The 17,881-nt window shown below is 38.9% G+C and overlaps 1 protein-coding gene across 1 annotated transcript in view; it reads right to left on the reverse strand.

Moving 5' to 3' along the window:
* The window catches only part of MROH2B (maestro heat like repeat family member 2B), a 58,838-nt gene that overhangs the window by 25,794 nt on the left and 15,163 nt on the right, over positions 1 to 17,881 (reverse strand). Inside the window, exons 11-21 of the mRNA XM_069492264.1 lie at positions 16,733 to 16,806; positions 14,736 to 14,858; positions 13,001 to 13,114; positions 11,261 to 11,417; positions 11,082 to 11,122; positions 10,306 to 10,447; positions 9,718 to 9,761; positions 7,708 to 7,815; positions 4,855 to 4,971; positions 2,892 to 2,999; positions 2,179 to 2,331 (exon numbers count right to left, since the gene is read on the reverse strand). Coding sequence (XP_069348365.1) covers positions 2,179 to 2,331; positions 2,892 to 2,999; positions 4,855 to 4,971; positions 7,708 to 7,815; positions 9,718 to 9,761; positions 10,306 to 10,447; positions 11,082 to 11,122; positions 11,261 to 11,417; positions 13,001 to 13,114; positions 14,736 to 14,858; positions 16,733 to 16,806 — 1,181 coding nt within the window. The remainder of the gene's footprint in view (positions 1 to 2,178; positions 2,332 to 2,891; positions 3,000 to 4,854; positions 4,972 to 7,707; positions 7,816 to 9,717; positions 9,762 to 10,305; positions 10,448 to 11,081; positions 11,123 to 11,260; positions 11,418 to 13,000; positions 13,115 to 14,735; positions 14,859 to 16,732; positions 16,807 to 17,881) is intronic.

Consider the following 17,881-nt stretch of genomic DNA (forward strand, 5'->3'; position numbering starts at 1 on the left):
AACTTGCACCTTGGCGATTCTTTCCCTCAGGTGAGTGATGAATAAGCTTCAGAAGGCAGGATAGAGACTTCAAGCCTTTGAGTTTTTAGGCTTTACAATCAGTTTTAAGACTTTGGTAAGGAAAAGGGGTAATGCTCTTGGGGAAATGAGGAGTGGAAAGTTATAATATGAAGTCATAGAGCAGCTGACTCTGGAACTGAGAGTACAGTCAGTTCTGTTATAATGCTTGCCTTGAAAATGCAAAGTTGTTCCAAGGAGATTGATACACTGTATTAGGGAGTACTTTTAGCACGTACCAAGTTTGCATTTGCTTAGGTGCACTTTCGTCTGAGACTAACGGTGCACAGCTGAACTGAGCTCTGTGGGAATACCCAAAGCGTGCCCAAGCATCTACCAGCTGCCCCAGTTTACTCTGTTATGAGCCACTCCTGTCTAAACCTGGTGTTGCAGGTGTCTGTGGAATTTAAGATAATCTTCCTTTCTTCCACCATTTCACAACTTTCACAACTGACCTCAAGTGTTGCAAGGTAAAGTGCTCCTTTTTGGGTAGTATTTCTGTATTTTTAATATTTTAAAAAAGATTAGGTTCCCATATTTTTATAAAAAGTGTGTCACTAATGGAGTTTTCTGAGAGTTGTGCCTGACCCTATTTCCCCCATAATCTCTGTGTTTTTCCTGTATTATCTTGTGCATATGTCAAATCCAATGTCATGAAGTTTTCCCTCTATGTTTTCTTCTAAGAGTTTAATAGTTTTAGCTCTTATATTTAGGTCTTTGATTCGTTGTGAGTTGATTTTAGTATATGGTGTAACATAATTGTTTTGCATGCGGACATATGTAATGTTACAGAAGAATTCACTGTACCCTGAAATGCATAGTAATGTTTGTCTGAATCATCTTTATTTCCCTTCCTCTTTTATTTTCCTGAATGATTGACTAAAAATTAATGTAACATAAAACATCTTTTATTATGTTTTCGATTCTCAGCATTGCTTATCGGATTTTGGGGGCATTGGCCTCAGCTCCCCGGGAGGGTGTTCAGTCAGCGATCCATTGCTGAACACGGTGATTCACTGGGCATCTCTATTTTCAGCAGGCTTTCCAAGTGATTCTCATGCAACTAAGGTGTGGGGATCACTGCCCTACACTCTCCCACTAGCACATGCTGATGAGCTCCCCACGAGCCCATTTTCAGCACACATACATATGAATGAATGTCCAGAGCACTTATGTACCAGACATGTGATTTGTGGAGACACAGAAGAGGAAGTAAAGGAGCATCAGGCACAGTCCCTAACATCAAGGTGCTGATAATGCAATGGGAGAAGCAGATGTGCACATAGTCAATGAAAGCTCCCCACGCCTGTCTATAAATAAGAATCATTCATGAACTTTTTAAACACAGAGATTTCCAGCATTTTCCTGGGACCAACTGGAAAATCAACTTCTCTGGAAAATGACTTTTGGAAGCTCTATTTTAAACTGGATCCCTAAGTGATTCTTAGGTGGCCAACCTGGTACTTGTCAGCAAAATGGATGAATTGGCAATGTGTATAAAGCAGTTTATTAAAGATAAGAGAAAGTGCTATGGGAGACAGAAATGATCCGAGCAGTTCCAACTCAGTTCGGAGGCTCCAAGGCTGGAATACTCTAGGCGTGTTTGAGGAGCAGCAAGGAGGGTCAGGGTAACTGGGATGAATGTGGAAGGGAAAATAGGTAAAGTGACTTTAGTAACTTGATGAATGACATATTTTATTCACTTAAAAATGCATGCATGGCACTTATCCATTTAGGTGGTTTACAAATATTTCTACCTTAAGTAACATTTCTGAGACTCTTATAATAAGGACATAATAAGCTAGTTGCCTTAAAGTAGTACAGGAGTAATTGTTTTAAGTTCAAACAAGGGTGAGATCACTATGGAAACAATTGATCTGGGAAAGCATCACAGGAGTGGTAGGACATGTACTGCCCAAGGCCTTGGGAAAGAAACAAATCACCTAACTTTATTTCATAATAAATTTTTTGGCTCCCATATTTTCTCATCTTCCAAACATACCAGATACTAACTCTCTTTTGGCCTATATCCTTTGAGCCTAAAGATTCCCAGGAGGTGGGCCCCTGTAAGATCTGGGAACCCCAGCCGGGAAACGGAGGCAGCCCTGCTAAGGGCATTACCTGAGAGCATTGGCCGTAAAGCAACAAGACTTGGGATACGATGTCTCGGTCAAGCCTGGCGAGAAGTTGCTGCTTGGGAGCATGGAGGGCCACGGCTCCGTAGATCACCATGATGTCTGTCTTGGTTAGGCTCTTTTTCCCAGAAAAAATGCTCTGAAGACCAGGAAAGGAATACATGAAAAGTATGACCTAAGGAGTTTTCTTTTCTCTCGAGCTTTTTTCTAATCCCATGGACCACTACTGAGATTGAGAGACTAGACTGGGATGATTAAAATGAATCTAAAACTGATACACTTTTGCTTGTCTAAATGTAAACAGCCAGGACAGTGCTGTGGGCCTATCAGGCCTTCATAGAGGTGGCGGCTGTGAGAGGCTTTTGTTAACTGTTTACTTGCAAGATCCCTCTCCTTCAGGGGAAGCAGAGTATACATAATGGAAGCTGCTCCTGAGGCTGAGCAGCTGGTAGAGGGATAGACCTAGGCACACGTGGAGCTGATTAGGACCTTCTAGATCAGCATTAGTGACAGAGAAAATGGAGACTTGTTACATAGCTGATCATCCTACAGAGCCCGGGCTTGGACAGTTCTGACCTGGAATAAGGACCTGGGCACAGGAGCAAGTATAATAGGGAGAAAGAATATTCACTGAAGAAATCAGTTTAATTTGCCCTTGTAATGACTAAGAGCTTTGAGGGAGAAGATTATTCTTTTTACCTTACATCGATTCATGAAAAACTTTTCCTGGTTTTGGAATGTTTTAAGAACTTTTAAAACAATATCCAAGTGGTTCTCAGCACAATGTCCTAAAATAGCTGTTATTCCCTAAAATCAGAAAAAGCATGAGATTTTGAGTTTAACCATTCATTTAGTCAACAAATATTTATTGAGCAGCTACTATGTGCCAGGCATTCTTTAGGTGCTGAGGATACAGTCGGGAGCAGAATACACCTAACTCCCCCTTCTTGTGGAGTGTACAACGAGGAGGACCAACAGGGAAGCAACAAGGAAGTGAAATAAGGGTACACAGAAATTTAGTGAGCATGTAAATATATGGTATTCCAGATGGTGACAAGTGCTATAGAGATAAGTAAAGCAAGAAAAGGAAATAGCTGGCTATGTTTGGGGGAAGTTTGCAATTTAAATGGGATGGCTGCATGAACAAGTTGACATTGACTGCAATGTGTGAGGGCGTAAGCCACTGGACTTTCTGGAAAGGAGAGTTCCAATCACAGAAAAGGCCCCTGAGGTTTACTGAAAGTCTGAGTGAGCAATCAGGGAGGAAAGCAGTGCAAAATGAGGTCAGACAGGAGGTGAGGTGGGTTCTAATGTGGCCTTTTAGGCCATCTTCAAGATTTTGGACTTTTAATCTAAGATTGGTGGGAAGCCGATGAATGATTTTTTGAGCTTGAGTTAAGTGATATTTTTAAAGGATCATTCTGCTGGTGAAACTTTATTGTATATTAAGCGATTAAATTTTTGAAAGCTGGTAGCTCTTGTTTCACACTCTAAGGTTATATCCCCCCTGCCCGTGTTCTCCCCTCCCCACCTCTCTTGTCTAAGGCTGCTTTCACTGCACAGACTTCATGACAATTTGTTCATGAATATTGTTATATTTGGTTGCATAACCTTGCTAGGGCCACAGTGAGAACCCCTAGACTAGACCAGTCTTGTGGACCCAGGATTTTAACCTACCTAGTCTGAGCCAGAATTGGAGCTCTTGACATTACATGATTGAGAATCATGTTTAAAAGACTGAAAGCCAATTAGGCTCAGTGAGATCAAGAAAGTCTTGTATTAAAACTTTACTCATCCAGAGTGTGTGGCACACATCCAAGAACTTAAAGTAAAAAAGATATTTGAGAAGTTCAAATGGATGTCACAGTTTGTCTTTTAAAATTTTTGAACCCCTCAGACCTTGAATGAGAGCCTCATTATATGCTTATATCTAAAATCAACTTATTTTTTTTCCTAGCTGAGAGCAGAACTAAAATGGAAAAAATGGTGTTAGAAATAGTTCCAAGAGCAAGAAAGTTTAACAATATCTGGCAAGGAAAATATAATAGTAATATAAAAGCAGATTCAAAGTTCAGTAAAGTCTAGTGGTCTCTGGCCATTTAATGTAGGAGAAATAATGCTAAATATCTCAGAATTTCTGAGGAAAGTATATAACAAAACTGGTGGGCTCTGTTAGCCTGGGAGGTTTGTTTTGTTCTTGGTTTATTTATTTATTTATTTTTTTGATACACATCGTCTCGCTGCTCCACATTTATATGTGCTCTCCAGCCTAGGCTAAGGTAGAAAATAAGTGCTTTGCAAAAGCTCTCCAGGTTGTACTTATAGTCTCTCTAGATTGAAAACCAATGGTCTATGAGGTTGTTTTCTGCTTTTAAATGAAACAATTTTGATGTTCACAATCATGCTCTAAATTATGAAGCCAAGATAAAACTTTATCAAAGTGAGAATGGTTAAAATTCATTTTAAAATATTTTCACAAACTTGGTTAAAAATGAAGTATTGATATTTAAATAGGGAACTCTCATGTCTCTGAAAAATTTTGTTGGACTATTCTGAATGTATTCATGGATAATTCTGGTTAAGTATAACATTATCATACGAGCTCACAGAGGTGATCAATTTGTCATTATCATAATAGGAAATTGAGAGAAAGGGGTCCCACCTGTCTTTGATCTCCCAGTTGGTGGGGAGCAATCAGAAACTCCTTAATCTGTGAGCTTACAAAGTTTGTATCTTGGCAGGATGCTAAGGTGGTTCCCATGGCTTTCCAAAGGAATTTCTGGAAAACAAAAGACAAGCAAGAGGATTTTAAAGGTTGGAAAGCAAGATTCTGATGAAAAGTGAAAGGGTTAAAATAGTCATCTGAAGGGAAGAAGTTGGGATAACTTAATAACTGCATAACAACCATGTACCTCAACTATTATCTCTTCTTGAAAGTTTTTCATTCCCCTAGGATCTGCCCTCCACCTGTCCTCTTCTATAACTTGTGTCCTGCCATTAAAATACCTTCGCTCACTATTGTAATTTTTAAAATTTTCTTGTTTGTCTCTATGCTCAGAATTTGAGTTTTTGGTAGCAGAAGGTCTTATGCATTATTTCCACTGTACAGTTCCTTGTAACTAATATTTGCTTAACAAATGCTCATTGAAGAAACATGCTCGGTGAAAATAGGCTTATTTTGAAGATGGCTTTAATTTGTTTTCTAAGATTCAAATCATTTATAGCCATATAATATCAAGTTGGCATCTCTTTATTTAGAATCTCCTTGTCAAATGCAGGAGAGGAAACTGACCAGTTGATGGTCCACTTTGAGGACTCTGCATGGCTCACTGGATTGTAGCTATCGATGGTCATTATTGATCAGAGGGGAATCTGTGGTGTAGGGGGAAAGGAAAGGCTAATAGAAATAGATGGAATTAAATTATTACATTCAGAAGAACTTGTGCAGACCAGTCTGACTTGGGGTGAGAGGGGGGCATAAGAGGGTAAAACAGATGGCGCAGCTGCTGCTACCTCGACTGCCAGAGTGACAGCAGTGTAACCAGAGCGAGACTCTGACTAGGTAGCATCCGTTCCACTCTTAGTTGTCCAGGCAAAAATTCTCTGTGATAAGGGAATTATAGTGAGGAAAATTGTGTACAACACAGAAGTAAATATGAATCTGGGGCAAAGCTGGCTAGTGTCTATTTAACTCCATCTTGGAAAGAATCTGGGAAAGTCTTTTGCTGCAGAAAAAAATTGATGGCATAAAGGGGAAAAACCGACTTAAGTGTAAAAGATGATTCTTAGTGCCTTCCAGTCCTCCTGACCTGTTGCTTCCCAGCTGATTTGGGTTCAGTGTATTGTGTATTCCTGCTTTGTGACTTGCCACAGAATCCAAGAAATCAGGAACCCAACTGGGCAGTGCAAAAACAGTCACAACTTTTCTATCCTACCTCCATCCATGTCTCCTTTCTATGGGGCATTGCAGTGTCTTCCATCAGGAAAGGCATTTGTTTTCCCAGTCTTTGACCTGCGCTGGCCTTGTGACTTGCTTTGGCCAATAAAATGTGGCAAAAGTGGTAGTGGGCCAGTTCTGAGCCTATACCTCAAGAGACCTTGTATACTTTGCAGCTACCAACTTGACAGGGAGTCTGGGCTAGGCTGCTGGAAGATGAGACAGCACAAGGAATAGAAATAAACTGTCTTAGTTAAGACTGTTGTAGACAAGCCAACTTCTACATACCCTGTGAGCCGAGTTGAAATCAGGTGACTGCCCAGGTAAGGCCAGCCCAAATTGTCAAACTCCAAAATTGTGAGCTAAAGAGGTGGTTGTTATTTTAAGCCACTCGGGGTAGTTTGTCATGGAGCAAAATCTAATTAATACACTTTTACTTTACTCTTGTTCAGTGTAAGGGTTGAGAGCCAACCAGGAAGCTCATTGTTTAAATTGCTCTGCCTACCCGTACCACCATTATCCTGGAGTAATCTTGTGGGTCTGGAAGCTGTTGGATGAGTAGTAAGACATGAAGTGCACAGTGCTAGTTCGTGTGCTAAGACTTGCTCAGCAAGTCTTCTTGATGTGTTGATAGGATTGGTGGACCAATTTGGAGAATCAGTACTCTGTACCACCTAGAGAGTCAATCAGTGAGTGGAATTTTGAAAATACATAGGAGAGATGAAGGTTGATAATGAATAATTTGTGGGAAGAAATACTTAATATTGGAACTGACAAGAGTTAAATATTTTTCCCAGGGAAATAAATTTATGAATGATATTAACATAATAAAGACCATGATTAAAGCTACTTTTATGTTGAGTACATGCCTTATGCTAGGCATTGAACTGGGGACTTTATATACTTCATCTCACTGAAGCTTCATAATACTACAGCCCTCAGGGGTGGGTATGGTGTCTATTTTATTGATGAGTATAGTGAGGATCCAGAAAGGTTAGATAACTGAACTGAGGCTATGTTCGTAGCAAACAGCAGAAACTGTATTCAACCCCCATTTGGAATGGATGGCTACAAGGTGAAGGGGTAGGGAGAGGCTGTTTGGAGACAGAAGAATGGAAGAACTGGCTTTTGAGCACTCTTTTCAGCTCTAAGCTTTTGTTAAATTGCAGTAGATTGTTTCTAATAGTCAGCCTTACAAGACTGGCATAATGGAAACTGAGACATAGCTGACATTAAACCAGTGCTGTGGCAGAGACTGCTATTTGCCTTCCAGTATCCATTCTTCTTCCTCCTCTGGAAAGCGCCCCTGAGTTTCAGTCAGATACATATGTATCTTACAGGCATTATTCCTCCCAGTCTTCTTTGCAGACAGGTGTGGCCATATGAGTAAGTTTTGGTCAAATGTGAAATGAAGAGAAGGTAGTATTCAACTGTCAGCAAGTGGTGTTAAAAAGAGGGAACTTCTTTTCCTAACTATTCCTGCCTCCTTTTGGCTGCAGTACAGACAAGATGGAGCTTGAGCAGCCATTTTGGATCACACAATAAAAGCTAAGGTCCCCTCTTAGCTGAAAAACCAACCTTCTCAATGGAGGTGTTGCTGTAACTACCCATTTGCTGGTTGAAATCCCGACTCAGCTGAATGGTCCAGGCCGTGTCACTGATCTTCCATAAGGATTCTTTGAGCAACTGTTGTAGGAAGTGGAAGTTAGATATGAGTGTGACTGTTTAGTGTGCTTTCTTGATACTTTTTTTATTACTTTATCTTTTAAAAGCATAAATATACGTTAAATGGGAGTATTCCTTTTCCCATAAAATAACTGGTTCCTTAAGAACTTTTCTTCTTAGTTTATTTTAAAAACTATTTTCTGATATGTTCTGAATTCCCATTAAGAATAAAATACACAGAATGTGGAAATATTAATAACTCCATCTAAGTGCCTTCCTTTTTTTTTCTCCTAAATAAATATTGCTGACTTAAAATAGAAAAAATCCAATCTGAAACTTAAATTGAAGTTAACATTTGGAAAAACTCCATTTGTAGATGTTAGTTTGGCTTATTATATACAAAAAAAAAAAAAAAAGAAAAACAACAAAGAAAAACCAAACAAACCAGGAGGGAGATCTTTGTAATCAAGAATTAAATGTCTTGAAGAACAGGCACACTTAGATGGATAGTTATATTTTTGCCAACTTCAACTCTAGTAACTAAAGATTCCTGGTTTCACCCATTGTTCTGAGCCAGGGTCAAAATCAGTCCTCTGAACTCATGTCCTTCATTGAACAGTAAATAAAAAAAGTGTTTTTGTCTTTTTGGAGGACAAAACTCATTGCAATTTCTAAAATATGTTATTTTTCCTATTTTTTTCTACTTCACGCTTAGAAAAGTGCGCATAATGTCAAAACCAATGAAAAGGTTAGTATGCATTTTCTGAATAGGAGCTCATTTAGTGGGTCCTTTAAAGAAAAGAAATTAAACAGCCTTGGAGGTTTAAAGGAAGAAGTCATGTGTAGACAGTTTTGGGAAAAAAAAGACCAGACATATACTCAACATTGGAAGGGGAAAAGGCACTGTTTTCAAGCCTTTACAGTAGAGGAAAAAAAACTTCCTTCCTAGCAAAAACAGTTATTTTAAAACGGTAGCAGGGGAAAATCTGGTATGATTTTGACAGAGGGAGGAGGAGATAAAGGAAGCATAGAACCAGAAGGAGAGATGGATCCTATAGTTGAGGACCAGGGGAGTGAGGTAGTCAATTTTAGTACTTATATTGGGTGAGAATCATTGGTGGGCGCCCTGAAAACATGCCAGTTCTCAGGTTTCATCCCCAGAGATTCTGATTCTGTAAGAGGTGGTGACAGGAGGTAAAGGAGGTGCTGTGGAGAGGGCACTAAAAATTGACACTTTTAAGAAGCCTCAGGCAATTCCTATGTTGGTGGCTTATAAAGTGGAAAACTATGTTACAAGCTCCCTGTCTGTGGGCTCTTTGACCTCCTGAGGGTTTCTGAAGTCTAAATCTCTGTAAAGCTGATGCCCAACTCCTGTCTGCAATTCACCATTGCTGGGATTTTGTATTGCCTGTGGCACTGTTTAGTTGTAAAGGTCCAAAAAGTTTATGGGTGAGAGAGGAGATTTTTTTTTTCTGGAAAAGGACTACAATGTGGCCCTTTGGTTTTTAGAAATCAGGAAAAAAGACAGAGAGCAGCAGATAGAGGAGGAAATGAAGTTGTATGGTAAATACAACCATACAACTTGGTATGCGAATGGTAAAAGAATGTAGTTGCAAGGAGAGGAAAAAGATACTTGAAAATTAAAGAAGATTTAAGAAAGACACAGGGAAAAATATTACTGAGTGAGTCTTCCAAATTGTCTTCAATTCTTAATCAAATTGAAAGCTTAAGATTGCTGTTCAAATTATGGTGAGTTAGAGAGCATTATCCTTAAGTGGTCACTTCTAACATTCTAGTCCTTTTCCCAAGAAAAATAAGTGTTGTTTACTACCCTTTGGGTACTAGTTCTTTTTAGTTAGGATGGGTAACTTTGGCTGATTTCATCACCCCATCACCAACAATTAGTCTAGAAGCAACCCTTACCTGAAGCAGCATGGTTTCCCATAGCACAATACTGGTGTTCTGTCCTAGAAATAAAAATGGATGCAATAACTGCAAAAAAATCCAAGACTCAAATTCACCCTTGCCTTGGGGTGCTGAAATCCCGTTTCAAGCTTCTCCATGCTCAGAATGTTTATTTGAGATCAAATTGTCTATGCTGGCAACTTGAAAGTGCCAGTCAGGTGGAGAGAAGGTCTTCAAGCCATGATAAAAATCTAGACTTTTTGATAATTTCAACAGTAACTACTGAAATGACCATATTTTGACATTCTAACATGAATGAGCAATAACTTTTTAGAAAAATATTAAAAAAGGGTTTCTCTAGATACAAGACAAAGACCAGAGCAAAAGTAAAAATTCCTTCTGAGAATGTTACCCACTAGGTCTTGTCATAGTACGAGTATTGGTGGAGAAATAGAACATGAGGAGCAAAGAAAAAAACATAGTTGTCTACCTTGCACATCAAGTTCATTGTTTTTATTGCCTAAAATGAGCAATAATGGCTTTACACAGAGAAATGGTGCATGCTCTTGCTTCATTGGGTAAGGACCTGATCCTACTGCCTTGTACCTTCCAGAGGTTGCAGCAGCTCAGGTAAGCGTGTTTGCCACAGGTCTACCAATTTTGGGTGAATCATCTCAGGCAATATCTTCAAAAGTCCAATTGCACCAGCCCCGAGTAATTTCCCTAAACTTGCAAGCATAGATATTACCTAGAGGATGGAAGAGAAAATTTTCATCAATTTCAGGGGTATTTATAAGGCCCACCTCTCTTTTCTTTTTTACTTTTGTTCTGGATTCCCTTGATTCCAACACTGGATAATCTTTTAACAAATCATCACAGTTGGTTCTTTCTTATTCTAGAGTGAAGTTAATACTTAGCCTTTCTGCCCATTTTTTTTTTGTGTGTGTGAGGATAAAGGTAAAAAAATACATGGAAACCACCAATCAAAATTAAATGGGAAGAACCAACACTTAGACATATCTATTAATTAAATAAGGGCATGTGGAAATAGTGCTTGAGAAAATGATTTTACATATGTAGCCAAAGGGAGAGAAGGGAAATCCAAATAGATGTGGAAATTTGTTTGCTGGTACATATGGGTGAGATTCAGTCTATACTTATTTTAAAATCATAAAGTTTAACAAGCATTTCAGAGTGAGAAGATAATCTTGCCAATAATAAATATTCATGAATGTCATTAGTATAGCAGAACATTTATTATGAACCTTTAATGTTTCTTTTGCTTTGGAGTATCTGTGTAATTTTTATTAGCATTTGTTTGGAACTAAATTATCTTTATCAGCTTAAATTTATCCTACATTGGTTCTTTGTCACTCACTCACCAGAAGTCTGGCCAGTAGCTGCTGTGGTGAAGGAAGTTTCACTAGAAAGAGAAAGCAATTTTCATCATCACTGTAGGGGTTAGAGAAGGGGGTTGGGTGTAAGATCAAAGGACAGTAGCCTTTCTGGAAATGAGTCTCTCATAATAGAAAAGTTTTGCTTTGTTTATGAATGTACAAACCAGCTCCTGTAGAGATTATAAGTGCTGTTGATTCCTTGGCACTCTGCCTCTTCCTCTCCTCTGCCATAACCAGAGTTCTGATGATGCTAAACAGGTGGTCCAGAGTTCCCGTATATTCTGTAGGTACCACAAAAGTCAGGATTCTTGGCCATAGCACCTGTGGAAGACGTAGGGCAGGATGCCAGGATTGCTTATTCTTTTTCATTATTTCTCCCTGGTCCTCGCTGTGTGTTTCCCTCTGATTTAGAAGCTTTTCTTTTCTTTGTTATTATTTTGCTCTTCAGGCCAAGTCAAGACAAACTTGTTAAATAAAATAAATCCCTGCACACATTCCTTTTCAGGTGCTAGTTTTAGTGAGTGTTGGTCAGGGTTTCTCCATGGGGTTCTTCCTGGCATTTGGGGCAGGATATTTCTTTATTGTGAGAGACTGTTCTAGGCACTGCAGGAAGTCTAGCATCCCTGGGCACCACTCACCAAGTGCCAGTATTTCTCTTGTCAATGTGACAACCAAAAATGCTCCACATATTTCCCCAAACTCCAGGGTTAGAGTGGGACTTCCCCAAGTGAGAACAATTGGGAGAGGATATTGAATAGATTGCTGTTATTTTCTGTGCTTTGGGCTCTCATCTTTCTGCTCTGGAAGTCTGTAGTTAGTATGTTTTGTGTCCTTTAGAAAACTCCTTTGTCCTAATGGAAGCCTTGGTGTCAACTTGTACTCTTCCTTCTTCCTTCTCATCTATATTTAATCACCAAGCTCAGTCCTGTTTTTACTGTGAGATCTCCCATGCCCTTCCATGTTTTGTTCCTACAGTAATGACCTTGCTGTAGTTCCTACAAGTTGTGTCTGATCTGCTATATAGCCTCTTTGCTCTTAGTCTATGCATTTGTCAATCCACTGGTTTCCTACAATTATCATTTTAAATTTTTAGCTTTTTATTAAAGTTTTCATTGGCTTATCAACCACAAGGGAGGAGTTTGGCATGCTAGGCCCTTTAGAGTTTGGTCCTAGACTATTTTTTCATCATTTACTTCTATCTCAGGTCTTAAACTTTAATATGTTTCCGAAATATTGGAACTTATTTGATAGCAGACTCATGGGCCCCAAGTCCAGGTGTGTTGATTCAATAGGTCTCACATGCGGCCTGGAAATTTGCATTTAAGTAAACAAGCCAGACAATTCCAGAACCACAGACTATCCTAGATGAAGCCTCTGATCTACTTAAATGGGGTGGTCTATTGATTGTCTTCTGGCTGTGCCAGGTACTTCTGGCCACTAAATCCTTTCTCAGGCTATTTTCCTTAAGGAAAATACAGATTCCAAGGCTTTTTCCCTTGAGTTTCAGATTAATTAGGTCTCCCTGGAGTCCTGGCTGCTTTTACCACCTTCCCAGATGAATAAAGAAAGTCTGGCATTGACTGCGCTAGAGCCACCACTCATGACTTAATATTTCTAGATGTGTTGGGGGAAGAGGAGAAATAATATACTAAGGTGCTTATAAACTGTCATGTACTATTCAGATACGTGATAATTTATATTAATTATCTTAATTAACTAATAAGATATCTGTTTTTGAGGAATCACCATACGCTGGACACTAAGCAACACAATACACTTCTAGTCAGAGCATCAAAAAGCTGATGATACGTGGAGTACAAAATGTGTCTTTACTTCTAAATGGGCAGAGCTTTAGGCACGTGATCAAAGTAACTAACTGTAAGTGGTAACAAAGGATCCCTTACCTGAGGCATTCCAATGACTAATGGGTCCAGGGTTTTTAAGACCTCAAGACTTGTTTCGCGGACAGATTCCTCTCTCATTTCATCCTCATGGGAATTAGTTTTCATTAGTTTCTCCTTTAAGAAAGATAAAACAGGTGACTTGTTAATAATCCTTAATGTTGGTCTCCCCTGACCTTGCTTGGATGTGTTCCCAGACCCTGGAGTGGAGGACATAGTTGTTGTAGAAGTCCAGATTCAGGCTCGTGTATCTGATGTGCAGCTAAAGCCAAACACTGTGACGCTGGTGCTTGGAGACAGAGAAAGGTTTGTTCAATTTGGCTAAAGTGAGAAGATGGGAGAGCGAAATCTCTCAGATCTGTCCTCCCTGCAGAAATGAAGCAGGGAGCTTATGTGGCTGGGGAATAAGAGGAGGATGGGGGTGGTGGGGGGGTGGCGGTGGGATTCTGTGTTGTTTTTAGTCTCAGATAACATCTTGAGTAACCAGACTTTTTGGTGTCAGCAACTAGTTGTCATTTTTTCAGGGACATTCATTCTTTCCATAAAACAAATTTACAGATTCTCCTGATGACCCTGGAGTTCTCTTCTCCTGCTTATTAAGAAACAGTGTATCAGCAGTTAATAATTGCTGTGAGAACAAGGGGTGCTGAGCAGGAAACGAGCAACCAACCAAGGGCCTAGTCTAACTGTACGTTATTTCAGTCATTAAAAAACACCGGGTTACCAAAATCTCAAGGGACCCAGCTACACAGTCACTCAACTTCAGGGACTCATGGGACAGGGATCTCTAACATCTAATCCCTGTTTGAAAGTGCCCCCTTGGAGGAATGGGTTGGAAAACACATCCCTGGCTAAGTTAGAAATGCGAAAATTGTGAGGCTTCTCTTGAACTCCAGATATTCCATCTCTCCCTTTGCCATTTTCTCTGGGGCAAAAATTTTCAAAACACTGCTTCTTTGTGGAGTGAACTGTAATTTCAGTTGTGACTAACTTGCTAAGATCACTGAGATCTTAAGCACATGTTTTTCAGCCTATTTACCCAAAGGAAGCTGACCCCAGTTGCTACGGTCTGAATATTTGTGTCCCACCGAAATTTATATGTTGAAATTCTGACCTCCAAGGTGATGGTATTAGGAAGTGTGGTCTTTGAGAGGTGATTAAGTCATGAGGGTGAAGCCCTCATGAACGGGATTCGTGCCTTTATGAAAGAAACCCCAGAGAGCTAGCTAGACCCTTCCACCATGTGAGGACACAGTGAGAAGGCACCATCTGTCAGGAATTGGGCCCTCACCAGACACTGAATCTAGGACTTCTCGGCCTCCAGTACAGTGAGAAATAAATGTTGGTTGTTTGTAAACCACTAGTTTATGATATTTTTTTATAGCAGCCAACAGTCCAACAATATTGGTATCTGTTTTGTTTTCTCCAAAGCAATACACTCTTTCTGCCTCTCTCCAGACCACACCCAAGCCAAGTCTTTGGAGGTCACTTTGCCTCCTCTTCAGGGGAAATGGTGATTTAACCTAACGTGTTTATTATAAGGTATTATAGAAAGGATATTAGTGAAACAGAACCGAGAAAACTAGAGGCTGAAAAAAATTATCAATACATTTGATAAGGCTAAAATATTAACTCAAATCAGTTATTTAATTGAACCCCAGTGATTTTATTTAAAAAATCCAGTTGAGTTAACTGCACTTGTTTCAGTGCAACACTCAAACCTGTAGCCTCCTCATACCAGATTCCTGTTTGACGTCGCAAACTGGGAGAAGACATAATCAATCAAAGGCCATCCTTCTCGAGCTTCAACGTAGCACTTTTCACACATGGTTTGGATGAGGAGAAGGGTGAAATTCCTTACCTAGAGTAAGAACAATGCAGTGGCAGCATTTTACTATATTTGGCAGATTTACCTTCTCCTATTTTATAACCTTAAGGATCATTTAGTGGGAACTTTTTCAAAAAGGAGCATACGTTGGATAATGCTACTTACTGAGTATCCCTTATCTAAAATGCTTGGGATCAGGAGTATTTGGATTTTGGAGTGTTTCAGATTTTCGAATATCTGCATTATACTTACTGGTTAAGCATCCCTAATCCAAAAATCCTCAATCCATAATGCTCCAGTTAGCCTTTTCTTTGAGCATGACCTTTGAGCATCATGTCAGTGCTCAAAAAGTTTTGGATTTTGGAGCATTTAAGATTTCGGATTTTTGGATTAGGGATGCTCAACCTACATAAATAGATGGAGCAGAAAGTGACCTATAGGTTATGAAAGAGTCAATGGAAATGCTCTCTTTAGCCAAAATCTTTCTCCCCAGCTCCCCAAAACATGTCCTCTATTACTATATATTATGAAATGTTGGTAACTTTGGGCTAAAATGATGCCTCACTTTAAAAACACTCAACAAAAGATAGCACATTGAACCACAAGTCTGAAATCACTTATTCACAATTTCAAAATCCAAACAACTCTGAAAACTGGAATTTTATTTCTTAAATTTGATGTCAATTCATTTGGTGGCAAAACTCAAACTGAACTGTTTTAAAGCTATTTGTTGTCTTATTCCATGTAGTATGGATATACATACATTTTCTTGCAGAAATATTAATATTAATGGATTTTAATGGTGAGTTACTGTCACAGCAATGTTTTTCTAAAATCTGAAAAATTATGAATTCTGAAATAAATCTGGCCCCAGGAATTGGAGTGAGGTTTTATGTAAACTTATAATATTTTTAATAATTTGGTTTTACCTTCTTTATTATAATAGACTACTTCCCTGGAGGACAGGAAGCTAAGAACCAATCTCTTAATGAATGGGTCTTTTAATAAATGGTGGAAAGAAAAGAATAATTTTGAAAAAGAAGGCAAGGCTATATTGTGGCCAAAGCAATTATCATGAAGGAACTGAAGAGTCTACCTAAATAGGGGAATAGAGGAACACCTTCTCTCTATTTTTGCCTGGGGAGCTGGCCTTCCTTAAAGTATCTGTGCTCTTTTATTCTACCTTAAACTCTTATCATAATTCTTCTATTGGCTTGGTCAGTTATGGGGATATATATATATATATGTGTGTGTGTGTGTGTGTGTGTGTGTGTATAATCACTCCATTGTTACTTATTGCAAAGCTTTTGTTATTTTAAACATAGTCACTGGCAACCTAAGTCTCTTAGAGGAGTTTTCTCCTCTTCACTGGCTTCTGTATAGGGGTTTATTCCAAACAAAATGTGTTTTTTTATACAAAAAATACAATAATTTCTAATTTTTCTTAATTTTTTCCAGCTTAGGTTCTATGTCTTCTAATTTTTTAATCAAATAATCTGGAAATATTGAGCAATTACTATGCATAGGACTTGCTCTAGGTACTGCCTGGTTGAAAAATAGGATATCTATACTAAGAACAGGGGGGTTATTATTAATGTTTTTTGGAAGAAGATACATTATCTTTATAATTAACAAATAATTTTTAAACTTTCTGAAGTGTGTTGGCATAATAATGATCTGGGCAAAAATATTTTTTCCACTAAGAAGCTCTTGAACTATATGTACTTTAGGTCTCTACGTTGATGAAATTTACCTTTTTGGAAAAGATAGAGTTCTTTTAAACATGGACTTGATCACAGACCTCTATATAAAGCAATCTCATAAGTAGATCCTTAATGTATCAAAATCATGGCATTTATTCCTAAAACTACCATTATCGAAATAAAAATCCCTATTCATTCTCTTACTTTTATACTGAGGTCACCCATGACGAGTTTGACTGTTCTTTCAATTGAAATGATGTGATCCCTCAACCTGGGCTCTGAAAAACAGAGGGAGAAATTGAGAGGCCCGACTCAGCAGGAGTGCATTATATTCTGGGATTGGTGAAAACCCATTAGAATTGTGATACATAATTGCAAAGTCTCTTGTCTTTAACAGCCTATGTTATTCAATTTCTAGATGTAGAGTGTGAGTGCTTTCTTTGTTTCCTATTACATTTGTTTATTGTTGTTTAAAACCTTAGGTTCCAAAGTGCAGCAGTCCCCAGTCTTTTTGACACCAGGGACTGGTTTCGCAGAAGACAATTTTTCCACAGACCCAGCGTAGGGGTTGGTTTGGGGATGATTCAAGCAGGTTACATTTATTGTGCAGTCAAACCTCTCTATAATGATAATCTGTATTTGCAGCCGCTCCCCAGCACTAGTATCACAGCCTCAGCTCCACATCTGATCATCAGCCATTAGATTCTCATAAGGAGCAACCTAGATCCCTCGCATGCACAGTTTACAGTAGGGATCACTCTGTTAGGAGACTCTAACCCAGCTGCTGATCTGACAGGAGGCAGAGCTCAGGCGGTGATGTGAGGGATGGGGAGTGGCTGCAATACAGATGAAGCTTGGTTAGCTCTCCAGCCACTTACCTCCTGCCTGCTGTGTGGCCCAGTTCCATGGCCCAGCAATTGGGGCTGCAGCTACAGTGGGTTCAATACATCATGCCTGATGGATCAGCCCTAAATTTTGTGAGACTGCTTCATATTTATCTCCTGACTCTTCTGTAGATCACAGTGCTAACTGAATTTCAAAAAACTGTATCATGCTATGCAAAAGAATTCTTATATTTTATTGACTCTAAGATATCACCAATTTCATGATGCACAACTATTTTATATTGTACCAAAAAAAATAGTGGCAGTTATAATTAAAGGTGCTATCAATTGTAAGATGCATTAAATGTTATGAAAATATATGCTTCCTGGAATTAATGAAATATGGCAATTCATTAAATTCTACTCTTTTCTAAATCTACCAATCTCTAGAGAATTGTACACTCCTCTCACCTCCCACACCCTCTGCTTATTGGGCCACTTAACCAACTGACTAAGACTTCTAAATTCT

This window comes from Eulemur rufifrons, chromosome 17 (genome assembly GCF_041146395.1).
Source record: "Eulemur rufifrons isolate Redbay chromosome 17, OSU_ERuf_1, whole genome shotgun sequence".
Lineage (NCBI taxonomy): Eukaryota > Metazoa > Chordata > Mammalia > Primates > Lemuridae > Eulemur > Eulemur rufifrons.